Genomic DNA, 25,725 nt, shown 5'->3' with positions numbered 1-25,725 from the left:
TTGCTGTGCTGCAGGGATGCTTGAGCAGACCTGCTTGAGCAGGAATCTCTATGCTAGGGTGGTAGATAGTATGGTGGGCGGCTGTGCTGAGCTTCATGGCCTTCGCTCGCTGCTCTCTCTCCTGGCCCTATGTTTGGGTGATGCTCACCCTGCTCAGTGCCTCCTGTTTGTTGTCAGCTGGTTTAAAATTGGTGCCAGAGCTGAGCCAGCAACCCACAGTTAGCACGTTAATCCTCATGGCTGCTTAAATCACATGTCAAACTGTGGCTCCTACAGCTGTTGTAGACATGTGCAGAGTCAGGGAGGAGACACTTGCTCGTCCTGGAGAGCAGCTCTGATCCTGCAAGACCTGCAGGCCAAGAGTTGATCTGAGACCTGTCCTCATCACCCTGCCCAGGCCTCCCTGTGCAGGAGTGAGGCTGGATATGGGCCCGGCTGTCTCTGGGACCACCATGTCCATGACCCTCCTGTGAATGGCTGGCCAGCAAGATGGCCTGTCACAGGTTACTGCAGCCAGCGCACGCGCCTGGTTTTGTCTGACTGTAATCAGGAGATATAACCCAATTTTCTATAATGGGAGAGCTTCAGACTCGTTAGAGAAACAAGTGCCTGCGGTATTTCAGTCTAACGAAGGCAATAAATACAGGAAAGATTATATAAATGAGCTAATGTGTGAAATAATCTAATAGCTATACGTAATTTCCATTCATATACAGTAATAATAGAATAAAAGCAAATGTGGACAGCCAGCAGGGCATTTAAATAAAATAATTTAGAATGCAGTAGGTTAATAATAATAAAAAAAAAAAATAGTATCCGTGCCTATAAATTAGTTGGAAATGCAAGAGAGGCTAATAAAGTATCTGAATGGTAATTTTGTAATTGACATAAAAAGGAGAGAAATGGATTTCTGCATGCCTGCAAATTAATATAGATTGCTGCAATTTCACATGTATTTAACTTATTTGCTTCTTAAGATATTAACGAAACGTTGAGACAAAGAGCTTATTTCTATGAAGCCTAGGTCAGCTATATGTTGTTGTTTTTGTTTTGTTTTGTGTTTTTTATTTTCCAATTAACTTCCATTATTTCCAGAAAAGATGAAGTTTTGGAATTGAAACTGGCCAAAATCTGGTATTTGCCAAAGTAGATCATTTTAGTGTACTTGAAACAAAGTATTTTGATTGATAAGTCTGACGTTTATTTTTGATTTATTTTCTACAGGCTTTCATCATAAAATTGACCTACATTTAAGAAAAGGGATTTTAAAAAAAATTTTTTCTGTAATGAAGGAAAGAGTTTATTGAAAGACAATGCAACATGTTATCCTGAGGTGAATGAAACATTTCAGGTTGATACAAAGCAAAAATCTCACTAAAACAAACAAACAAAAAAAAACAAACCAGAACCCTGCAAAGATGAATCTGCTTTATTTCCGCAGTAATAGACGCTTGGCCATGAAACTGAAACATGAATTATTTTCTACGTTCTGCTCTGCAGCACATTAAATGTAAATTATACAAGGGTCCCAATATGCAGAACACTTAAGCATGTGCTTAACTTTGCGCTCATGAGTGGGGACATTAAAGTCAATGGGCTATTATTCACATGATTGAAGTTAAGTGTCTTTCTGAGCTTTTTTACAACAAATACTTGCTCTGGAGAAGGCTAGGAGAAATTCAGAGCAGATACCTTTGTCAGAAATTTTCAGAGGAGACCATAAGTGGAGCTCAGTGTAGCACCCTGAAAGGTGTGCCAGAGGAGTGGGTGTCTAATTAGTTGACTTGGAGGCAGCACAAACTTTCCATGGGTGTAAGCAGTACTGTCAGTGAATATTTGTGGTTCCACGGATTTCTGCATGACACAAAGGAAGTTTTATGTGGCAGTGTCCAAAAGGACAAAATATTTAATCCTCTCAACAGCAGTATTATTTTTATTGTGTAGAGACCTCTATGGAGATTACAAGCTAGCTAGATGCAAGCAAGGCCATGCCACTTCCAACCCAGTCCTTTTGTGATAAATCAGAAACAATCTTCCGTATGGATAGAGTCCTGGCCTGGAGCACACCTTATATAGACAAAAATTAAAGAAATCATGTCCCCATAAAGTTGAATTTCTTTCCACAGTGCTTGTCTGGTGGGGATATCTTCCTATAAATGAGCTGAACTGCATTCGGTTCTTTGTTTCAAGATAACCTTTATATATAACATTAACAGTACTGACTAGTGCGTGGTATAACAAATGCTGGTTCACAGTGAAGTGCAGAAAATTCAGGCCTCTGAAAGTCTCAAGTTTTATGCCTTAGTATCTGATTACTTCTCTGTACTTGTTCATAAATCATCAGTTCCTAAAGAATGATATTTATATAGAAATAGTATATAATGCGGTATATTTCTGTATAATTACATATTATTTGAATATCTTCATATTAATAAACAGGAACAGCTTATCGTGTCATAATGCATCTTTATAATCAATGACATTTATTGCGTACATAAATTCGAACTCAGATATTTTTTTACAATCATAGATGGGTCCATTTATTACAGATTTAATCATCCTGCCTTGTTCAGCTTGGCATGATCTTTACGCTCTATGAGATCCTTTCAACAAACCTCCATGCCCATGTGCTGAAAAGTGATTTAGTAGTTTTATGGCTATAAATGTTTAAAGTCAATGGGTTTTCAAGTGTGTTTTTTCTCCCTTTTCTCCCCTCCCTCTTCAGTCCTACTTTCTTTGTCATTCTCCCTCTTGCTCAAGCTCAGCACTATGTAGTGCTGAGCAGTGAGAAGGCTGTGCTATGCCTTAGCCTTGGCTCAGCCTCTCTTTTCTGTCGATCTGGAGGGATTTAGCAGCGGTAAAACTTGTAATGGGACTCTAAAGGATTAGTGGCACTTAAAATAACATTTAGTTGGGAACTTGAGTGAGGTACAATGCAAGAGGAGTGGATACACAAAGGAAGACCATAGGCCAAATCTATCCTTGCTGGGAAGGGAGGAATGCAGCATGACACTGTTGGCTTTGCCCTCATTTCAAGTGGGAATTACTGGAGGGGCAAGGTAGGTCAGCTACAGAGCCGCTGCACAGTCCTTAGCTTCCAGCTTTTGCATTTCTCCTTGCATTTCCAGGGTCGTAGCCACAGCCAGCTTCTCCTTTTCATCTTCCTCCTCACCAGCTCCCACAGCTAGCCCTTTGGAGGTGCTGGGCAAACTTGGTTGCTTCTGTGCTAATTGCTTGGCAGCCTGAAAAATGTCGTCTTCAGAGAATTGCGTAACAGGGGGAGGGAGGAGGGAAGCAAAGGATTGTCCTGCTTCTCGCATTGGTGTAAGTCAGCAGAGAGAGAAGTGATGAATATTTTTATTTATTATTTATATAGTGCCATAAATGTACTTGGCCCTCTGCAGTCAAATAAAACACAATGGCCCTGCCGCCAGGATTTGGCAGCCTGAGTGGGGAGAGCTGACTTCCTTCATTTGAATGATGAGAGATGAAATGCTGGTAGGGTAGGAATGGGAAGATGAGATCTACAGGATTAAAAATACACAACAGCCGCCTACCTCCCTCTGCATTCCCACAAATTTCATTGCTTTTGCCTAGTGACTGAAACATTTGAAGTTATATATACATACTTGGAAAATATTTGGCAGTCTGTATCTTGCATTCACCAGGTGGAAAGGAGCCCTGGTTCTCCCACAGCTTTTGGCTATTCAAGGTCAAATTTCCCCTGGTCTCAATAGCCCAGCAGACTGGCTTGCTTCAGGTCCTCCAGCTCTAGGAGCCCAGGACACACAAGGACATGAGGTGGCTTTCATTTCTCTGCTATTGTCCACTCATTAGTAGGAAACAGCTTTCTGTAGCAAGCTAAAGGGAAGCATTATCTCCCACCTCTGGGTTGGTGCTAGGATGCTTCTGTTGCCCTACCTCAAGTGCCATGCTTTTTGCTTTACCTCCTTGACTATAAAGGTTCTTAAGAAATTACACTAATGTGATTGTTTTTGTTTTGTTTTGTTTTGTTTTCTAATTATTTGGCCCCAGTGAAGTCTTCAAGAAGTTTGCCGCACATGAGCAGGGTTCCACTGTCCTGACCAGGGGTTGTTACGCATGTACAAGTTGCTAAAACCGATTGGCTACTATTTGTACTTGCCAGATAGGAGGCTCTGACTTGCTTGTCTTACTGAAAGTGGATGAAAAATGGAATTCCTCTCTCACCAAACTACAGCCTCTGAATTTCTCAGAAAGCTTCATAAGCTGTTAACCAGCTGTCTCATATGCAAACAAAGCAGATTTGAAATTCTTCTGTACGTAGCTGCCACCTCTCCTCTCAAGGTCTTTTTTATCAGTCAATTTTCTCCTCTCAATGACCATCTACACTTCAGTGTTATTAACATGAGCATACTAACCAGCATCTTTCTGCCTCACTCATTTCTGTTCTGTGCTTGCCCGGGATTATTCAGAATGTGCATTTTGTCCTGTTGTGTTTGACTTCCAAGGAAGCTGACTTCCAAAGACATAACATGTTTTGATTTGGGATAAAAGGCTATCTATCTCCAGGCTCTACATACATGCAAGCAAAACTGTGCTGTAGCTAATACCACATAGCCCACTTAATTGCAATAGATAAGACTGTGTTCACGAAATACCACACCTACTAGTGTTATGGCTATGCAAGCAGATGTGTGGTAGTGGATCCACTATGGATGGTGCTCTCTGGTCAGACTTTATAGATACCTAACAATGTGACAGATGTGAAACCTATAGCCTTCCAAATGTGTACCAAGGAAGTTTTAAAGCCTTAGTGTTATCTTTTATGTTGCACAGGTTCTGCATAATGCTCACACGCTGGGCAGCTGCATAGAACAGTCCCTAGAGATGCCTGTTTTTCTGGTAGAGGGTGGTCTGATCCTAGAACGGCCCCTTGGCCTACTGTGCCTGTAAGGCCTGGGTCAGCAGTAGAGCATGCACATGTAGGTCTGGCTGTGGAGGAAGTAGGACCCCTGAAATACCATCTGTTAGGGGTAATGCTGCACTGCCTGCGGTTTGCAGTCTTCTGCTCTGTGCCCAAGCAGCACAAGGCAGGTCTGCACAGAGCAATCCAGCTTGCAAAGAGTCTGCACAATCCTACTGTGTGCATTGCTCTGGCAATAACTGCATGTGATGGCGGCTTCTTCCACCAATTGGGTCTCTGCTTTCATCTCAGTTATTTTACAAGGACAACTATTTTTAAAGTTGCTATATCTGTACTCCTTTCTTTTGCTTTCACCTACCCCCACCCCTCACACCTCTGCATTGTCCCTAGGTTGCTCTGTTTCCTTCCCTGACCACCAGACATTCGTAGACATTTTTTTCTTCTTTTTTTTTCCTGCGGTTCTGACCCACCCTACATCTTCCTTTAAAACTGGCTTTAATTTAATTCTTTTCCAACTTTGCTGCCGTCAGCTGCAGTAACTGATAACTCCTTTCTCAGACTTATCTAGAGGAATTCATGGGTGAAAGTGCTATGCAAAACAAGACCAGAGAATTTGAAACATCACAGGATATTTAATAATAAGATAAACCACAAAATCAAGGTCTGAGGACACTCAAGGATTTTTTGTGCCCTTCCAAAACTGAGTTACTGAGTTGAACTGGATTTTATACTGTTCATTCTTTTTTTTCTTTTTTTTTCTTTTTATTTATTTATTTTTTTTATTTTAATTGTTTGTAAATCAAGATGTGCTGTTTGACTGGTGGAGACAAGAAAGTGATGTTTTGCCATTGCAGTCGTAGGGTTGATTTCTGCCTTGGGGCCTGACAACTGGGGATTGTTGATGAGGTTATAGGATTCTGAGCTGTGAGGAGTCTCAGCTACTGCTAAGGCAGTGGAGGGTCATGTTATGAGGCGGTGCAGAAGAAGAGGAGAAATTGGAGCTAGGAGAAAAGGAAGGTCTGAAAAGTTGTGGTCACCTGAGAGAGGCTGTGAGTTATTTGTTGGTAGTAAAAGTAATGTCAGTAATGTCAAAGCTAGGTGACTGCAGAGGGAAGAAGGATGCTTTAGGAGTGAAGCTAGAGAAGCATCTGTACAAGAGATTCATGAGTAGTAGAAGAAAGAGCAGCACAGTCTCTTTAGTCTGCTGTCCTCACAGATTATTGTACCAGTGCTATGATTTAGGTTTGAAGTATGCTTCTGCAGTTGTGCTGGCACACTCCTAGCTGGGAAGCAGTTGTAGCAGTGTAAAAGTGCCCTGTACCAGCATACCAATAGAACAGCTGCCACACTGTGAATCTGTAAATCATCTCCTCTACCAGGACAGGTGATTGGGCACAATTATGTGGAAGTGCCTATGTGTGTGTGGACAAAGAAAAGAATACAGAAGCCCTGCAAGTGGTGCTGGCAATTCTGATTGACATTCTAGAAACAAACTGATCACCATCTGTGTGTGGATCAGGACACAGTTACAGCTTTGAAAACCTTGCAAACTGCAAATGATAAGAGTAAAGAACAGAGGGGAAAGTTATAGTATAGAGAAGCACTGAGGTGATAATGAGCATTACCTCTTACTAGCAACGCCTTTATTTTCTTGGCTTTGTGTTGCTGTGAGCTTTTAAAATGTAATGTTCTCTCAACATCTTGGGGTCCTGATCAGATTGTTCTTGGTGCAGTGGAGGCTGGGAGCATGTCCACCAACCAAAAGCAAGTCAAGAAAAGATCTACTGGATGCAACCAAAAGACAGCAGCACTAAGAACAGCTGGAAGTGTAGATAACATAGTTAACAAAGAAAGATTGAGAGATTTATTCTCAACATGGGGAAGAAACAGCTCAAGAGTCTTCTAAAATATAAAAGTCACCTTCAAAGAGGAAAAGTCTATTCTGATTTCTCTGTCTATTGTGAAGATAACAGAAAATAGTACTAGTCTTGCAGCGGAAGGGCTTCAGTTCAGACAATTGGAAGAGCTTCCCAGTAGCAAAGCCCTGGGGTAGATTGCTCAAGGAATGGGCAGTCTTCAGTGGTGGCCATCTTCCACTGAAGGCTGGATGAAGAGCTGTCAGGAATGGTGATATTTAAGAGAGCCTTACCAGAGAAAAAAAGACATCTTCTCAAGGCCAGATCCAGCTCTGTTATTTTGTGGCTTTGTTCATGGTGTGGTTTGGAGGACAACACTGATGTATTTGTGGGACATGAAAAGGACAAGTCTCCTCTCATTGAGAGTCATTGATTAGCTATAAAGGTTTATTTCTTGGCTGAAATAGAAGAAACATGGCAGGTAAGGCGAGACATGCTGCTGTGCACAAGTGGTCTGTCAAGATTTCACTGCCCTAGCCTTAACAAGTTCTGACTGAAACTCCTGTGCAAACATCCCGACTGGACTCTCAGGCAGTGAAGAAAGTTGCAGGCTGACTGCAGTGATGTGCAGCTGAACCAGAGCAAAAGGGGACAGTCAAGGATGTTTGGGCAGCATAGAAAGATTGTGCTAAAATTATTCACTCAGGCATGGACTATGCTTTTCTAGCCTTATGTCACTAAATCTTACATTACAGTTCACTAATAAATGCCATATTTTAAAGAGATATTTGGCTTATGTTGCAACAGATATCTGCTAGTTGTAAGGATGCCAAAATAGCAAGTAGATTGCTGCTTAGAGGTGCCTGTGCAAAAAGTTTTGACTGATGCCCTGGTGGACAAATTCAAGAGAGTAGTGGACACTTTGGACCGTATGCTACCCACAGCTTCTGTCTACCTATGCTTTTCGCGGGCAAAGCTGTCCTGGGGACCAAATGGTTTAGTGGCTGGATACACTTGTGCAAATGTAGATGTCTAGAGGCAATATAGCTGCACTGGAGTATCCAGAATCCCCTCAGGTGGTTGGTCCTGGTACAGGGGCTATGAGGGACCTGCTTGCAGGTTGAAATTCTCTGGGGAATTTCAAATGGCTCTTACACACTCAGGCAATTTAACTGAACTCAGTGTCTAACATGGGTCCAAGGTCTTTTGGGCTAGCAGGCAACAGAGAACTGAACCTGGGGATCTTATTCTAGAGAGCTGGAGCTTCAAGCAGTAGAAAACTGAGGGTTTGGGCCTTAGAAAATGAAAGGAACCCTCACAAAGAAACTGTGTGTGTCTAAGATACTACACATAAACTCACTTATACAACGTTTTAGAAGTTCATTATATTATGCAGCATGGAATTATTTTTGTTAAAAAGTATAAAAGTAGATCAAGTGATAAAAAAGAGCCTTTTTGCTGTAAGACCTGCTGAGTTTGGGAATCTGCATTCAATGCTATTGGCAAACACTCTACAGCGTAAACAGAGCCTACATTAGGCAGATAAATAAGTGCAGATGTGCTTTTCTGTAGGAGACATTTGGCGATAGACAAAATCTTTTAAAAAATTCTCATCAAATTAATTGTGGCCAATTAGACATAACCCCTTCCCCTCATTCCTGAATCCTCTCCAATCCCGGCTGCCTGAATGGGAAGAGCTCCTATCACCTGTTTCATTATGCAGATTGATATTCGAACATCTGAGAACAATGCTGCTTTCTGCACGGCACGGCTCCAAATTGCTAATGAAACAGCTCTGCCAGACAAGTCACTTAAACCCACTCTCACTGCTGCTGCTGACAGCTCTCACGGAGAGATGCGGGGGGAGCAGGAAAGGGGCTCTCCACTCAGGATGTGCTAATAGCCCCCAGCCTGTGTGTTTATTGCAGTAAGATCTCTGCTTTCTGACTCTGAGAGGTTACTTCTCCAAAGCTGTCGTCCGATTTGGGCTTAATCTTGCTTGATTTCAATTTATTGACTGAGGGGTTGAAGAGATGGGTAGCCTCCAAGGACACTCCCAAAGCTGCCTTCTGGATTGCCCTTCAGGCATGCTTGGTGTCTTCTTCCCACCCCCAGGTCAGACAGGGAAAGGACCCATCTGCAGCTTTCACCTCCCTGCTAAATTTGATGTGAAGCCAGCTGTCTCAGGGATCTTCTTTCATGGTTGAGAGACTATCACGTCACCTTGTGTATGAGGGGAGCATCTCACAACTGAGATCCCACAGTGAGCAAATGGGAGGCTGCAGCTGGGGTGCACCTCCAGCCAGCATTCCTTGGGTACAAGGCTGCAGCCGAGCTCCTCAGGTTCCCTTGCAGGCAAGGTGCCCTTGAGGGAGGTGTAAACAGGGTCCTGTTTCAGGCAGAGGTGAGGTAGGGCTTCTAGGTGTGGAGACCCTGCTTGCCCCTCCCTGTGACTCTCTGCAGCTGTGTTTGCTCAGCAGTTGGTGCAGTTGCTTATCTTCTTATCTTCCCTTCCTCTGTCTGTGGTGTTGTTTTTTTTTTGTTTGTTTGTTTTGTTTTTGTTTTGTTTTTTGTTGTTTTTTTTCTTTTTTTTCTTTTTTGGCCAGAGCCTCACGTGGCTCCTGTTTGCAGATGCCTAGGGCAAAGCAGTTGTGACTTATGGCCCTGGCAGGGGTAATGATTACATGAAATTATGTGAGAGCTCTCTCATTAATCTAAATTCAGACCATTTCTGTCAATATCCCCAGTTAATTCCTTTATCAATATTTACTGAAGCCTTCAGATTACCTCTGCATTGACTGTCTCCGTGTAATAGCACCTGCATTGTGCCTCTGCTTCTGTCTCACATCTCTCAGACTCCTCCTAGGCCAGTCTGCCAAAGCATCCTTGTTTCCTGAAGCTGACATCTTTGGGCTAGACCCACTTTCCCAGCCCTTTGGAAAAGCCATATGAATGTCTTTCATTACTAAACTCTTTGACAGCAGTGTCAATTAACCTTATTCATTAAAAATCTGCTATAGTTCTTCCACAGAAATTCCTCCATCTCATTGCCATGAGAGTATACACCTTCCCCATCAATCCCTATGTTTTCCCATTCATGGGCATGTTTACAGCTCTTCTTGCTCCTTTGCTGTGAATTGTGTGGGGCACAAGAAAGCTCAGAAAAGATGCAGCCATTTCTGGCTTTGGAGAGTTCTTTGGAGATCCTTCCATCTCTAGTCTGAGCTGTGCCCATGTGCTGCCAAGCAGTAAGTACAAGGAATTTTCAGCTACTATTTCCTGATAGACAGTTGTATGCCAGTACCAGTGTTAGTCCTTAAATGTGGAGAAATAGCTGCTTATCTCTGGCTTCATGGACTGTGCAGTCAGTTGGGCATCAATTTTTTCAACTTTGCAAACACAAACCCAGGAGGCTGGAGATGAGTATGTACGCTCCTCCTAGACATGCAAGCTAAAGATCTCCATTGTGGATCCCATGTGGATCCTCTCCAACTGTTCCCTGTCTTGTCCACCACTCTGTGGTTGAAGTATGTGCACATATGGGTGTGTGGAGAAGAATTTGCATTTGCAGATCTGTTCTGACTGAGGAATTAGCATGGAGTGAAGAATGATAAGCTAACATGCAGTGCAGTATAGTGCATGGGTTTGCAGAAGCCATCAACTTGCTTTTTTTTCTCTGGAAGCACGCTTTCCCAGTTGCTAGAAACAGTCCTTTTCCTCAAGAGGAATGTTTTCATTTATTTATTGTTTGCCCAGAATGTCAAAAATGAAATACAGAGCATTTTACCCCTGGCTGGCTGGTGCTAATGGGGGGCCCTGGAACTTGGGGAAAATGAAGGGTTGTTCAGAGGAGGGGTTATTTTCCCTATCACAGGTCTGCCTGACCCTATAGTCCCTTTTTGCTCCAGTTCATGGCCAGTGTTGGAAGCAGACAAATCTAGAGATTGCATCACTAGGGATGGAGGGAGGGGGTGTCAAATGGATGTTGGATGTAGCCTCTCCTTCCCTTAATATTTTGTGAGCCTCGAGAGAAGCTCTCATGCCTTTCCAAAGGGCGTGCTGAAGTTGAATATTTATCAGGCCTGCCTGCTGCTTGCCCTGCTGGCTTTCCTGTGTTGGAGGGCTTTTTGTGAATGGGGGCTTCCTATTCTACCCAAAAGTTTGGGTTCTACAGCCTCTGAAGAAGCAAGCTGCTCACTTTGGAAACTCCAGTTTCAGCATGTCAGGAGAGAAACTGTATTCCTTTAGCCTGGAATGGGTCTCCTTGTGCTGCATCCCCCTTGTGATGGGTCTCCTAATCTGCTGCTATAACCAGCTTGGTAAGAAAGAAATTTTTTTTATGCTGCAGTGATTTTTCTCCCATCAAAATTTGCTTTCAGTACAGGTTTTGATAGCTTTGAATTTGTCTTCATCCCTTGAGAGTGTGACAAGTTTCTAAGAGGCACCTTACTGCCTATTTTGTGCTATATGAAACCTTTCTTTTTTTTGGTGATATGCCAATCTGTGTTTCAAAAAACATATCTGATGTTTCCTACTGGCTTAAAGCAGCAGGGCATGGACTCTATCTCACATGTATGTACATATGAACCAGTCCATTCTCTCCACCTGAATATGAGGCGTGATTCCCTGCACAGCTGATGAGTTGATTTAGAGAAATAGATGCAATAAATTCCTTTTGGTGATGTGAAATTTGCCGTCGGCCTACCCACAGGCACAAGTCCTTGTTGACCTTGTTCCTGAAATGCTCAGAATGAGTACTCTGCTTTAGTAGCTTTGGACTCCTCAGCTGGGTCGAGCAGGTTTCAGACTAGCTTTGAGCAGAACTGAATAGCCAAACCTGTCAGCATGCTTTTGAAGGTATGGCTATAAATGGTAGCCACATTTCCACCACAGAAGACAGCAGTGCATGATAGATGTGGCAGGAGAACTGTTACTGTTTAATGGGTTTGGCTTGATATCATGTTCTTAGCATGCTTCTTAAGATTATCCAAATATACAGTCACATTTGAGAGCCCCAAACTAGCACTGTTTGATATATTAAGAGGTGAGGGAGCCTTCCATCCATCTGATCTTTCCATCTTTTCTTTACTGCCTATTCAGTTCCTGGCTTACAATTCTGTGCTGCTTTCCATCTACTGGTTTTAGGGGTTTTAAGCAGTCTTGATAATTGACAGTCTAAATTTTACTGCTCATAAAACCCCAGAGAGCATTGATTATGACTTGAGTTAAGCAAGTAGCATATAAAATCTCACAGCCTTGCAGCTGTAGGAGAATGTTATGATGAATGTATTTCTTGAGAGCAGCGAAAGGTTTTGAGCGTTCTGCCAGCTCTGTTCTGGGCATCAAATGTTACTAGTGACTTGTAACCACTAATAGAATTTCATTTGGGACATTTGCCCAAAAGTTTGAAAGCTGATCCTTTATTTGGTGAAGTGGGTAGGAGTTGTTTGGAGTGGCATCTCTCCTCATTAACTGCCTTTTTACTTGAGTCAGAATCAGGAAATGCAAAGGCGTCAATAAAATGGAAATAGATACTTCTTAGAAACTAAATGACACTATGTGGGTAAAATTCACATTGATTTTATTGAAAAGCTTTATTTGATCATGTTGCAAATATGTTGTTACCTTTTTTTTTCCTTTTTGTTTTTACTTATATCTAAACTCCTTTTAGTTTTTGATCACGTATGTACTTTATCTGCAGTGGACAAAAGATCAGATTGCTCGTTTTACTTCTTGGACACTAACAGGAAATGTTTGACTTTGAAAACAGTGAAATACGGTATCTTTTCAATAATGTGTTCCATCTGATAGTAAAATAAAATCAGAACTACATTCTGTGTTGCAATGGGCACAGGGTCTCTAAGGAGAGTGTGTTCTCCCACGCAGATGACTGTTTCTTGATGGATGATTGTGAGAAATGTTCTTTTTCTGTTTCTGCAGTTCCAGAAACCCAATGACTTCTCACCCCCTTTCCGCTTTGGGACAGTTCCCAATGGCAGCACAGAAAGGAACATTCGCAACAACTACCCTGAAATGCACAGCTACATGGTGAAGTTCAATCAGAGGGGAGTGGATGATGCCCTATTCTCATTGAAGACTGGGTGAGGATTTCTTCTTCAAACTTACTAGCTGACTTCTTTGAATGATTGTCTGGGAAATCTTTGTGGGGTTTGGAAAATGAGCATCCATTATCTTTGCATGATTAAAAGTATACCTAGACTACGTACAACATAGGAGAATATTTCTGTGAGTCTCTTAGCCTTTTTTCTTATTATTCGCTTCCGTATAAGTGTTTCTGGTTTTGCAATACTTACAAGACTATTTGAGAAAAAAAAAACAAAACAGCAGGACCGCCTGTACCTTTGTGTATGTTAGCATTATGTGTATTAGTCCCAAACACCTTGTTTCAGCAAGCTGTTTCATGCTTATGGGTCCTTACGTATACACAATAAAAACTCACAGACCTCTATGGGCAAAGATTTTTTGAGAACATTTGCATTGTCATCTGGAAATTCCTTTATTTTCTCTCCTTCTGTGTATAAAAGATTATGTTAATCAGGAAGCTGAAGGAATCCTTGTCAGACTAATCCCACTCCAGTGTATCACTAGATAATACAGTGTAATGGAAGGTGTGCTTGAAGCAAATAGTTTGCAAGTAGTCCTTCTCTCTGGAATATTTTAGTGTCAAGAGCTGACAAAGATGCTGTTTGAATATTAAGGAAGTATATTAAATAGGAGTGTCTCCTTGGGTAATTTGGGAAATGTGGGAAAAATCATTAGCAGAAAGTATCTTTGAACATCTCACTCTATTTTAATAGCAGTGAATTTGTAGAGGAGCTACTTAAAACCTCTATTAGTCTTTGTAAGCCTTTGTCCCTTATAATTAAAGGCCTCCTCCCAGAAATGCCCATTGTGGTTGTCAGAACCCAGCCCTAGTGAAATGAAACAACACCTTCTCACTTACAACAATGTCACACTGTTGTGAGAAAGTTCATTCCAAAGCACGAACAAAGATGTTCAGCCAATTTAATTACTAGATTGACTGACTATTCCTAAACCTGTTTGCCAGGTTCGGAGGCACATAGCCTATTATAAATTATTGGACCGTTGTTGGATGCCATCCTGGGGAGGTACATTTGCCAGTAGTCATCATCCAGGAAATAAATATGCTCTCTCCTGGAAATATATAGATGAAACAGAGCTCATCTCTTGTGGTGTATGTCATCCTGGCTTTGTATCAACCCTTGGACAGACTTCCCCATGGATATGCACTTAAACTGAGATAATCGCTAAACTGGCAGTATATGTTCAGGAGGCGTATTGAAAAGGTAGTGTGGGTGTGAGAATTTGTAAGGTAGAAGGTCTTCAGTCTTTTATTGGAAAGAGCTTCATTTCAGATCTAGTGGGAGGATTTACTCATTGACTGTCTCTGGTTGTATAGAAGATGCAGCCCCCTGAGACTACCCCTAAGCCTGAAATCAATTTGTTGAGGTAAAAAGGTTCTCATCAGTCTGTTGTGCTGTCTGCCCATCCCAGCCTATAATGGGCATTTCACTGTGTTGAAACAGACCCTTTCTTGTGATTTTTAGCTAAGTAGTCTTTACCAAAAAGCTACTTATCACAGTAAGCCATAAAGCTGTTATCATGGCCACTTGACATTGGTAAAGATCTGGTAGCACTTTTCACAGTAACTAAGGAGTTACAGTGGCCTGGCTACATTTAATTTGAAATTAAAATATATTTTACTCCACTAAGTCATGCCAGCACTTTGAATTGGAGAAAATCTTTTCTTTTCTGCAAGCCTTACTACGCTATCTAATATTGATATATTTTATGAAGTATTTTAGGTTCTTTTCAGAGAAAGATAGTGCAGAAACATAAGCTATTCTTAGGATTATAGATCTCCTGGACTTTTTCTTCATTCATCTTTATCTTGCACTATGTTTGTCTTCCAGATTTCCTTTCAGTACAAAAATGACAATTATCAGAGTCAGAGAGAAATAGACAGATCTCATTTATAATCTAGTTTCACCTGTAAACAGATTCTAGGATCAGATTTTAGTTAACTCCGAAGGAAGTGAAGATACAACCTATTGAACTCTATCTGGAAGAGGTTAATCTCTGCCTTAATTATCAGAGAACACCTTTGCACTCATACAGATTGTATCTTCTCTGTGCTATAAACTTCTTGTTTCTTGCACCTGTGCAGGAAGTTGGATGCTTTCATTTATGATGCAGCAGTGCTGAATTACATGGCTGGCAGAGATGAAGGCTGCAAACTGGTGACAATTGGGAGTGGGAAAGTGTTTGCCTCCACTGGCTATGGCATTGCCATCCAAAAGGACTCAGGTTGGAAGCGCCAGGTTGATCTTGCTATTCTACAGCTTTTTGGAGATGGTAAGTATCAAGAAAAAGAGGAGGAGGAATTTTCCTAAGAAATAATAAGTTTTGCATGTATAGAATAATGTTCCATCTCCCTAGCTCTGGTGTCTCAGATCCATGTTGAGAACAGGAGATTATCAAAAGGGTTTGTTAGAGATGTTGTGCCAGAAATGTGTAGAATGTCACCTGTTCTGTATTGTTGATGCAGGATATCATCAAAAGCAACTTCAAAAGCATTAGTGGTTTTGTACAACCAGCTCAGATGTGTATGAGCAATATCTTGTGAGAAGAATGTTGTGTGAAATAAAATTTTGTTTTGTGAGCTTTTCGCTACCTTAGGAGTTTTGCCATGACCAAACCCACGAACAATGCTGGACTTTCCATTGTTGCCCCATACTTAATTCTAGACAGGATCAAGCCATGCAGAGTTTAGAGAAAAAAAAAGCTGATTATATCTGGATGAAGAAGTTAATTCATATTCTCCTAAATCTCATAAACCAACCAACCAATCAAACAAGCAAGGAAGAATTTGAGACTCAGAAGTTTTTAATCAGAACATTATAGTTACCTCATTTATCTTGTCAATAACAGAGAAAGAGGTGATATCAAAAAAGATACTCATGGAGCAAGAAATTCTTTTTAGAAAACATTTTCCCAGTTTTCTCTTTTATATTACACTTTCCTGAGTCCTTAAAAAAAAAAAAAGTAAAATTCTCAGGCAATTTTATTTATAAGCTTTTTTTTTCTGAAATCTGAAAATAACATAGGACATAGTAAATATGAAAAGAACAAAGCTCTGATATACTTCATCAGAATATTGGCCACCTGACAGATAGGCTCCTGAATAGCCTAATAAGCGTTTTTCAGAACAAAACATAAGATCTCCATAATGCTTTTAAAAGTGTGCTGTGGTGCCATATAAACATACAGATTTTTTTTCCCTGCCACCAGACTGAATGTTGAAAATATGAAATAGTAATTTCCCTAGCAGCATGAAAAGAATTGCCAACCTGTAAAATTTGTTTCTGGATGTCTCACTATGTGCATATGTATGTGTGTGGTTTTCTCTCACTTCTCCTGAAAATACCATAATGAGAGGAAGTGGGGTATGAAATTAGACTACAGAACATTTGTTTCTAGCCAATACAAATTTTTAATACAAAGTAATATTTTTCATTGGTCAGAGGGCTTGGAATTGTCACATTAGGACAAAATTGCAAGGAAGAAAAGCAGGTAAAAATGCAAAAATATTTTAGGGAACATTGCACCTCACTTTAATGAGCTGTAGATATGATGGAAACAAATTAAAAAATCAGACATTTTGATGTAAAAAAAAAATCAGCATTTTGACTTTTAAGCTGGCAGTGTTTTCATTTAAAAATGACTCATTTCTGTTTAACAGTATCAGTCACTAATTTTCCCTCTGTTGACCTACTATGAAAGTGCAAGTTTGAGTGCTGAGGTCTTCAGTTATGTGGTGGACAACTTGTTCAGGAAATTATAGTAAATAGCTGTAGATAGTTGTGTTGTACAGTACAGATTTTTGTGCCTAACATCTGTCTGTGCAAAAATCCTATTGCCTTCCCTGTGACTAATTGCATCTACCCCTATTAGAAGAACAGTCTGATATGCTTCTTGTTTTTGGACTACCTCAGCATGAGATCCATAGGCAGGCATTAGGAAGAAATTCTTCACTGTGAGGGTGGTGAGGCACAGGAGCAGGTTGCCCAGCAGGGTTGTGGATGCCTCCCCCCGAGGCATTCAAGGCCAGATGGGATAGGGCTTTGAGCAACCTCATGTAGTTGGGAGGGTGTCCCTGCCTATAGCAGTGGGTTGGAACAAGATGTTCTTGAAGGCCCCTTCCAACCCAAACCCTTCTATGATACTATGATTGCAGGGCTGGCTAACATGTTTCTTTCCTCCTCTGTGTCTTTAAAGGGGAGATGGAGGAGCTGGAAGCACTGTGGCTCACTGGCATTTGTCACAATGAGAAGAATGAGGTTATGAGCAGCCAGTTGGATATAGATAACATGGCAGGTGTCTTCTACATGCTGGGAGCAGCTATGGCCCTCAGTCTCATCACCTTCATCTGCGAACATCTCTTCTACTGGCAGTTCCGCCACTGCTTCATGGGTGTCTGCTCTGGCAAGCCTGGCGTGGTTTTCTCCATCAGTAGGGTAAGTATTGTTAGCTAGCGGAGAGAAAAAAGGTCAATCAGCATTTATTCAGGTGGTTGTAGGTACCGTCGATGAGGAAATCGACCCATACTGTCAAACACACAGATATTACAGAGAGATGATCTGCAGTGTGAAGCCTGCTGTCTTTCCTGTGTTAATGTAGCAAGAGCATTTACTGTTCTTCTGTAATCTCTGATCTCTGCCTCATTATGGTCGTGGAAATGGAAATTTCATATGGAACTGAAAATGCAGTATGAAAAAAAGAGATCTGTAATAGTCTCCTTTTTCTCAGTGAGTTGTAAGCAGGCCAGATCTGGGGACAATAAGTCAAGTAATGTTGTTTAACACGGCTAGAAATTCAGGAGTTTCTCACTGTCTTCTGTGTTACCTCTGTTCAGATGATCTTGTGTTTACTGGAATTGTTCTGTCATGGATATTCAGAAGTCCCTAACCACAAGCCCTGCACTAAGCCATGCAGAAATCCTTCTAGAGAGGATGACCACATGAACTCAGCATTTCTCTATGCAAATCTGCCTTAGGGGATAGCATTTACATTTAAAGTAGATTCTAGTAATTTCTGAGTCATCTTCCTGCTATTATTGTAGATAGCAGTGTCCCATTTGGAGCTTCTCTTTCTTCCTTCTGTCACTGGTTTGATCTTTTGATCTCTTCTGAAGTGAAGTCAAATCTCAACATTTTTGACCTCGGTATCTCTTGTAACAGAGTTAACTTTGATTGTACAAGGACTATATAATTGCAGTATAACATACTGTTGAGAAAAAATGATAAAGCCTTTGAGTGTTGGGACACGATCTCTCTTCTTTGTCATTAGTTTTTAACCTGCTTTAGTCTAGAGATGAGGTAGGGGACTGTATTTGGTGACTGTTAACTGAATACAAATCTTTTCAGTCTGGAGTTATCTGTTAGACCTGGCCCAGGTTGGTGGAAAGTCTAAAAAAGTTAATCAACTGCTGGCTGCTGAAAAACCATGGTAACATGATGTGAGGGTGTCCATTTCACTATTGACATTAATCAGCATGCTCCATTTGGTGGGCTGGGGAATAAATGAGCTCCTTTCCTTCTGCTCCTTGAGGTAGCCCTTGCAAACAGTCTTACCATGGATGAAATGAGCTAGTGGAGAATGTGCAGGAATCAGGCAGTTTTGCTGTCTGATTTGAGGTTGAATAGAGGACTTTCACTTTCAGGGATGTCAATTTGGAGCCTGTTATCACTGCTAAATTCAATAGGATGCAATTAAAAATTCTATTGTACCATACTCAACCAGATGCAAAAGGACTAAATACCTGTTCAGCAGTCCTGCGCTGTTTCCTTTCTAATCTGTACTGGCGATTAATGTAGCTAAGTTTATGACAAATGAAGCTGTTCTCTTTTTACGATAGTTCCTGTCATGTTGATTCACTGATGTCCAGATGAATTTCAAGGGGCAAAACAGACCTTCCTCTCATCCATGCAGAATCCTTTGTCTTGATGTTTTCATTTCCAAGGATATTATTTTCCCCATTTGCAATTCTATGTTATACCTAGTAAATTTGAGTAACTCTTATGGATACTAGCAGTTATTTCTGCATTCCACAGATATGATATGAAAAAAGGAGGATAAATAGAGGGAGAAAAAAAAAATTGAGGGGTAAGAAAGAGTGGCAGAAGAGTTAGGGTTGGTGGGACAGGTCTGGCTTCATCTCATTTGTTTGTGTATCACAATGGAAGTCTGACAGTCTTTTCTGCCTTATAAGAATGTGCTATTGCTGCATAGGGTGCTTTCAGCCTACACTTCCTTTTGTGTATTCTTTGCAGGACCACTCAACTTCATGTTTTCTCTTATTTCAGGGTATCTACAGCTGCATTCATGGTGTGGCCATTGAGGAACGCCAGTCAGCAATGAACTCCCCCACAGCGACTATGAACAACACCCATTCCAACATCCTCCGCCTGCTTCGGACAGCCAAGAACATGGCCAACCTGTCAGGGGTCAATGGCTCACCACAGAGTGCCCTGGACTTCATCCGCCGCGAATCATCAGTTTATGATATTTCTGAACACCGCCGCAGCTTCACCCACTCAGACTGCAAGTCCTACAACAACCCCCCATGTGAGGAGAATCTATTTAGTGACTATATTAGTGAGGTGGAGAGGACCTTTGGCAACCTCCAGTTGAAGGACAGCAATGTATATCAGGACCACTACCACCACCACCACCGTCCCCACAGCATTGGAAGCACCAGCTCCATCGATGGGCTCTATGACTGTGACAACCCACCTTTCAACGCCCAGTCACGGTCCATTGGGAAGAAGCCCTTGGATCTGGGGTTGCCCCCTGCCAAGCACAGCCAGCTGGGTGACCTCTATGGCAAGTTCTCCTTCAAGAGCGACCGCTATGGGGGCAGTGGGGCCCATGATGACCTGATCCGCTCAGACGTCTCTGACATTTCCACTCACACAGTCACCTATGGCAACATTGAAGGCAATGCAGCTAAGCGGCGGAAGCAGCAGTACAAGGACAGCCTGAAGAAGCGTCCAGCCTCTGCCAAGTCCCGGCGGGAGTTTGATGAGATAGAGTTGGCCTACCGCCGGCGCCCACCCCGCTCGCCTGACCATAAACGCTACTTCAGGGACAAGGAAGGGCTACGGGACTTCTACCTGGACCAGTTTCGGGCCAAGGAAAACTCACCACACTGGGAACATGTGGACCTGACGGATATCTACAAAGAACGTGGAGATGAGTTTAAGCGGGACACGGGAGGAGGAGGAAGTGGATCCTGCACAAACAGAGCCCACCATAAGCATGGTTCGGGTGAGTTTGGCGGAAGCAATGAGCACAAGCATGGTGTTGTGAGCGGGGTCCCGGCGCCCTGGGAGAAGAATCTGACCAATCTAGACTGGGAGGACCGGTCTGGGGCTAATTTCTGCCGCAGCTGCCCTTCTAAGGTGCACAACTACACTCCATCAGTGGTGGGGCAGAATTCCACTCGCCAGGCCTGCATCCGGTGTGAGGCCTGCAAGAAAGCAGGCAACCTGTATGACATCAGTGAGGACAACTCTCTCCAAGAGCTGGACCAGCCACCTGCCCCTGTGCCCGTGGCCACCAGTGCCACCTCCTCCTCCAAATATCCTCAGAGCCCTTCCAATTCTGCCTCCAAGGTGCAGAAGAAGAACCGTAACAAGCTCCGCCGGCAGCACTCCTATGACACCTTTGTGGACCTGCAAAAGGATGACTCGGCCCTGGCCCCTCGCAGCGTCAGCCTCAAGGACAAGGGTCGCTTTTTGGAGGGGAGCCCCTACGCCCACATGTTTGAGATGCCAGCCAGTGAGACCACCTTTGCCAACAACAAGTCCTCAGTGCCCGCCACCAGCTACCACCACCACAACAACCCTGGCAGCAGCGGGGGATACATGCTCAGCAAGTCGCTCTACCCTGACAGGGTCACCCAAAACCCTTTCATCCCCACTTTTGGGGATGACCAATGCTTGCTCCACGGCAGCAAATCTTATTTCTTCAGGCAGCCTGTGGTGGCAGGAGGGCCCAAAGCCAGGCCAGACTTCCGAGCCATCGTCACCACCAACAAGCCGGTGGTCTCAGCCCTTCATGGGGCTGTGCCAGCCCGTTTCCAGAAGGACATCTGTATAGGGAACCAGTCCAACCCCTGTGTGCCTAACAACAAAAACCCCAGGGCTTTCAATGGCTCCAGCAACGGGCATGTTTATGAGAAACTCTCCAGTATTGAGTCTGACGTTTGAGTGAGAGGGAAGGAGCATGGGGAGGGACTGGGGGTGGATGTGGAGCATGGGAGGGTGGGGTGGGATCAATCCCATCGGCTACTCTCCCTGGTCATCCTTAGTTTGTGGGATACTGGAGTTCTGAGTAGTAGTACAGCATTGGTGACAAGTGCCACCTCTTTGGTTTCCCCTCTTCCTCCTCCTCTTTCCCACTCCTCCCCTTTTATCTCTTTTTCCATGTTCTCTCTCCTCCCATTCTCCTCCATTCCTGGCCATTGCACTTTACAGTGACGTTGGAGTTGGATATCCCCATTCGTGATTTCACGAGGGGGAGAAGAAGGCAGGGAAGGGGTGGGTTGAGGGGGAGCAATAGTGATTCTAGCATTTCACTCTTGCTGACTCCCAGCAGAGAAAGGCATGTGCATGCACACATGTGGCAGGAGGAGACAGCAGAAGAAGTGTAATGGATATGCAGGAAAATATGCTTGTTCAGGCAACTCTTCCTAAAACTGCCTAGAAAAGAGTGATGTTTGAAGACGTGGAGAAAGTGAAGGAGGAATAACATGACTAACTTGATGATGCACTTATATGTTAGGTATACTGAGGTTCTTGTTACATTATTTTGTGAAGATTATGGGGGTTTAGGGCTGAAATATATATATATATATATTTGCGTATACGCTGAGAATTTTACGCTGACATTTTGAATCGTTCGCTGGGAGATGTGGGGGGAGGGAGAGAAGGCTTGTTTGCAGGTCTGGTGAGTGGTTTCACTGTGGCTATTACAGCCATTGAATCTGTGACAGACCAGTGGGAGAGTTGGAAAGGAAATGGGTTTTGAGTCTGGGAGAGCAACCCTTGAATCAGGGGGGCTTCTGGGAGCTCTGACAGAATGCTGTTTTGCACTGAAATGAAAGGAATTTTAGAAAAGGGAAGCAGAGTTGGTTTTTTAGCAATGAATTGCTCACTAATTGTGTTTACTTTAAGGGTGGGAGCAGTATTTAGAATGGGTTAGCCTATACGCGAGTATATACAATGAATTTATACTTGAAATGTCTGTGGAGAAAGCAAAATAAACTCACAATCCTATAAGGTGTCTGGATAACACACAGTGGAAAAGAGCTAAAGAGTAGGGAAAGGTCGGGAGTTTTGTCACTCTCTCTTCAGAGGACACCAAGCCTGTTTTGGCATATTCTTTAACAAGGAGAGCAGGACAAGCAACATTTTCATCCTTCTGCCCTCCCCATCCTTGGCCAGCAGGATGGAAGAAAAGGAATGGGGTGTCCTCTGCCAATGGTGGCATGGTGCTGGAGAGGGAAAAAAAAAAAGAAAAAAAAAAAGAAAAGGTGCATATGGTGGCAGTGGTGTTGGTGGACTGTCTTGATGCCTCCTTGGACATGTGGAAATGGAAAGAGGGTGTTTGCACCCTTGGGAAATACATATGTATATTTACTATTGAATGTACAAGGGAAGTACATAGCTTGTCTTCCTGGCAATGGGTGTGCTTGAATAAATGCCAGATAGCACAGGAATGTGTGCTGAGGGCTGAAGACAAGACGTGCAAGGCTGAGATGTGTGTGTACGTGTACGTGTGCCTCAGTGTGTGACAGAGATACTAGCACAAGTGCAAAGCTGGAATAGCCTAGGGTTTCCCATCCCTGCAGTTGTAGTGACAGCTTTCCTGGTGCACATAGTATCAATAGGAGTGTTTTTTCTTTCCACTGTATCATTTTAGATGCAAGTTAAACTTAATGGAAAGGGAGCAATGGTAGGAGTGAGAAGTTGAACTCCCTCTTCATATGTCTTCTTTTTCCTGAGGTAGGGCATGGGCCAATCTCTCTCACCCCGAGAGATGTGGCAGAGTCCCTTCTGTTTCTCCTGAGTCTGTCCCAGTGTCACAATTACCATGGCTCGCCAAGGAGAGGGTTGAGAGAACCCTGTGCTGAGGACATGGGGACACTCCTGGGGACTGACTGAATGGAGATGGCAGTCCCTTTATGAGCCTCTTGGAGCTGAAAGCCACCTCGCTCGCATTCCTCACCGCACCCTGGTTGATTTTATCTTATCTTTCTCTTTTTAAGCCAACAGAAGGCCTTTTATTTATTTACCTACTTATTTTATTTATTTTTTAGAGCTGGGGTGAGGGGAGGGTGGGATTTGCCTGTAAAGTCAGAGTGTGAAAAGAGGGTGGGCAAGGTCTGTGAAGGGAACATTTTCTTACATTTCACTGAGGAAACTGAGGAGGGAAGAGGGGGAGAGTCTTTGTAATGCCACCCCTTAGTCTTTGGGGTAAGGGAACTTCTTATTCTTTCCCTCTTCTCTCATTACAAGGACAAAAAGGAAAAAAAAAAAGAAAAAAAAAGAAACCAAACAAATTAACAGAGCGATCTGCAATCCAGAATACACGGCAGCTTGTCAGATGCCTCTGACAGCAGCCACCGAGAAGGCGTTCCTTTCATTTGTAAATATTTCTTTTTTATTGCGTTTTTGTATAAATTGGTGTTTCTCTTCTCGTGAATATTCAGGTCGTGGGGTGGGAGGGAGGGGAGTTTGTTTCTGTTCTGTTTGTTTTCTACGACTTTTCAGGCTGCGTTTTTGGAAGCGGTTTACGCGGGTCGAGGCCGTATGAATGAGGAAGAGAGAGAGAGAGAGAGAGAGAGAGAGAGAGAGAGGAAAAAAAACACGTGTGTTGTGTACCCCTAGGCCCCCCGTATCGCCCTGTCACCTTATCTTCATGAATGGAAGACGCCGGAACGTCACTTCAAGCCTTGCCAGCAGGGTTTCATGTTTTGATGGGAACACCCCCAATTCCTTTTTGCATATAAACTCTCTGTACCAGCATCTCTCTGTGGAGTTTGAGCCTCAAGGCACTACGCTGTCTTGGTAGTGGTGGGGTGAACCATCAAGTTGGCCGCTCAGGTTGGACCATCACTTGACATTAAGAGACTTCTCCAATGCTACGTTGGTTTAGAAATCTTGGACCTGGGAAAGCTCGTGAGAATTTCTGGTTATTTCCTAAGGGCTTGGGGGGGAGCTTGACAGCTGGCAAGGGCAGCTAATCTCATTGGTGGTTATTTCAGTACTTTATGTCCCTCCCCACCTGGAACAAGGAAACCTGGAGGGTGGCTCTGCAGGGAAATTAAGCCGAAAACAAACCAAAAAGAAGTTAATGGAACTTTTTTCAAATCTCTTCTTAAAGGTTCTGATTTTTGTGTTCCAGGGTGAAAGTTGGTTCGTATTTTCTCCAAACTGGTTCTGTCCCTTGTTCCACTGATTGGCAAATGATAGTTTGCCAAAATCATTATCTAGTGTTGATACTGTGTAGCACTGTTAACACTGGGAGTGCTCTGCAAATACTAACTGTGCCACAAACCACTCAAATGAATGCTCTAGGGCAACCAGAAAAGAAGAACTGGAAATTCTGGACTGAACCACTGGTCTAACTACAGGAGTCTGGTGTTTTGCCTTCTCCCACAATAAATTAGGCCACGTGTCCATCAGGTTATTCTTTTCTCTACAAGTGATCTTTTCTGGTTGCTTTGTTTATTTTAGTTCTGACAGGTCAACAAATTTTGGAACAGAGGTGAAGGGGAGGGGCTGGGAGGGGGAGGGTGTAATTCATAATCCAGAAAATAAACCAATGATGTTATTAAACTCTGATTATATATTTAGAATTTTAGATTTGGTGTATTTTCATTCTAAGCATTCAAGTGAATCAATCAGGTAATATTAGCAGCAGGTGTTGTCTATACTAGAATACCACCCATGTGCTGTTTATTACCTGTCTTGAAAAGAATGGGATTTCATACCAGAGCCTGACAAAATTCCACATCTCCTCCCTTGCCGTTTCCCTCTCTCTCCTGTAGAAACACCGGAATTTTTTGGGGGCAGTGGCTGGGATCATTTCCCCTTCTGAACGTTTCTGCACACATGAATAATGATCAGAAATCATTGCATCATCTACAGGTGTGTGACCTCTACTGTATATTTGCATCCAGCCTCCTGGGAAAGATTAGGCACTTTTGGCAATGTTTCTGACATTTGCCTCTTCAGTCTAGTTCCAGGCATGGCTCTCTAAAAGGTATTTCATGAACCATGTTCTTCTGAAGTGGTACTGGAATGTAGGTACTGAGCTGAAGGAAAATGTGAATGAAGGTGATGGAGGAAATATTCAAAGAAAATGTCAGAAATGTGCCATGCACAGTGGAGTGCATCTGACAGGTAGAACTTGCAGCCATGGATCTCCTCATCATAAACCTTCTAGGAGAACTCACACCAGCTTTTTACTGTAGAGCAACAAAACTCATGCTGGTGTAGCAGTCCTGTCTCCCATTATGCCTTCCAGGGAGGGCATAATCAGAACTTGCCTTGTCACCTCATAAATAGGAAAGAAGAGCTGCAGTCAGGACTTGTTATCAGTGGAGGTAATGAAGCACACTGGCCCCAACTGCTTGGTAAAAAAAAACATCCTGTTCTCTGTGATATCCAGCATACGTCATCAGAACTCTCCAGGTGAGAACCCCAGTATGTTCAAAGTGCTCAGCAATATGCAAGCATGAACTTTGCCCATAGAGAATTGCTATTTCAATTTCCAGCGCATGGGGGAGGAACGTTCCTTTGTGTGGTCCTGAAAGATTTGGTGGAGGAGTTAAAAAATGCCAAGATGGCC

At 42.9% G+C, this 25,725-nt stretch overlaps 1 protein-coding gene across 4 annotated transcripts in view; it reads left to right on the top strand.

Moving 5' to 3' along the window:
* GRIN2B (glutamate ionotropic receptor NMDA type subunit 2B) overlaps window positions 1-23,412 on the top strand; it is a 203,443-nt gene extending 180,031 nt beyond the window's left edge. For all 4 annotated transcript variants that reach the window (XM_003202222.3, XM_019614309.1, XM_019614304.1 and 1 more), the window contains 4 exons: window positions 12,703-12,863; window positions 14,972-15,159; window positions 17,083-17,321; window positions 19,170-23,412. In XM_003202222.3, the coding sequence (XP_003202270.2) occupies window positions 12,703-12,863; window positions 14,972-15,159; window positions 17,083-17,321; window positions 19,170-21,077 (2,496 nt within the window). In that variant the 3' untranslated portion in view covers window positions 21,078-23,412. The remainder of the gene's footprint in view (window positions 1-12,702; window positions 12,864-14,971; window positions 15,160-17,082; window positions 17,322-19,169) is intronic.
* Window positions 23,413-25,725: the final 2,313 nt, after the last annotated feature.

This window comes from Meleagris gallopavo, chromosome 1 (genome assembly GCF_000146605.3).
Source record: "Meleagris gallopavo isolate NT-WF06-2002-E0010 breed Aviagen turkey brand Nicholas breeding stock chromosome 1, Turkey_5.1, whole genome shotgun sequence".
Lineage (NCBI taxonomy): Eukaryota > Metazoa > Chordata > Aves > Galliformes > Phasianidae > Meleagris > Meleagris gallopavo.
This window is presented reverse-complemented; position numbering and strand designations above follow the sequence as displayed.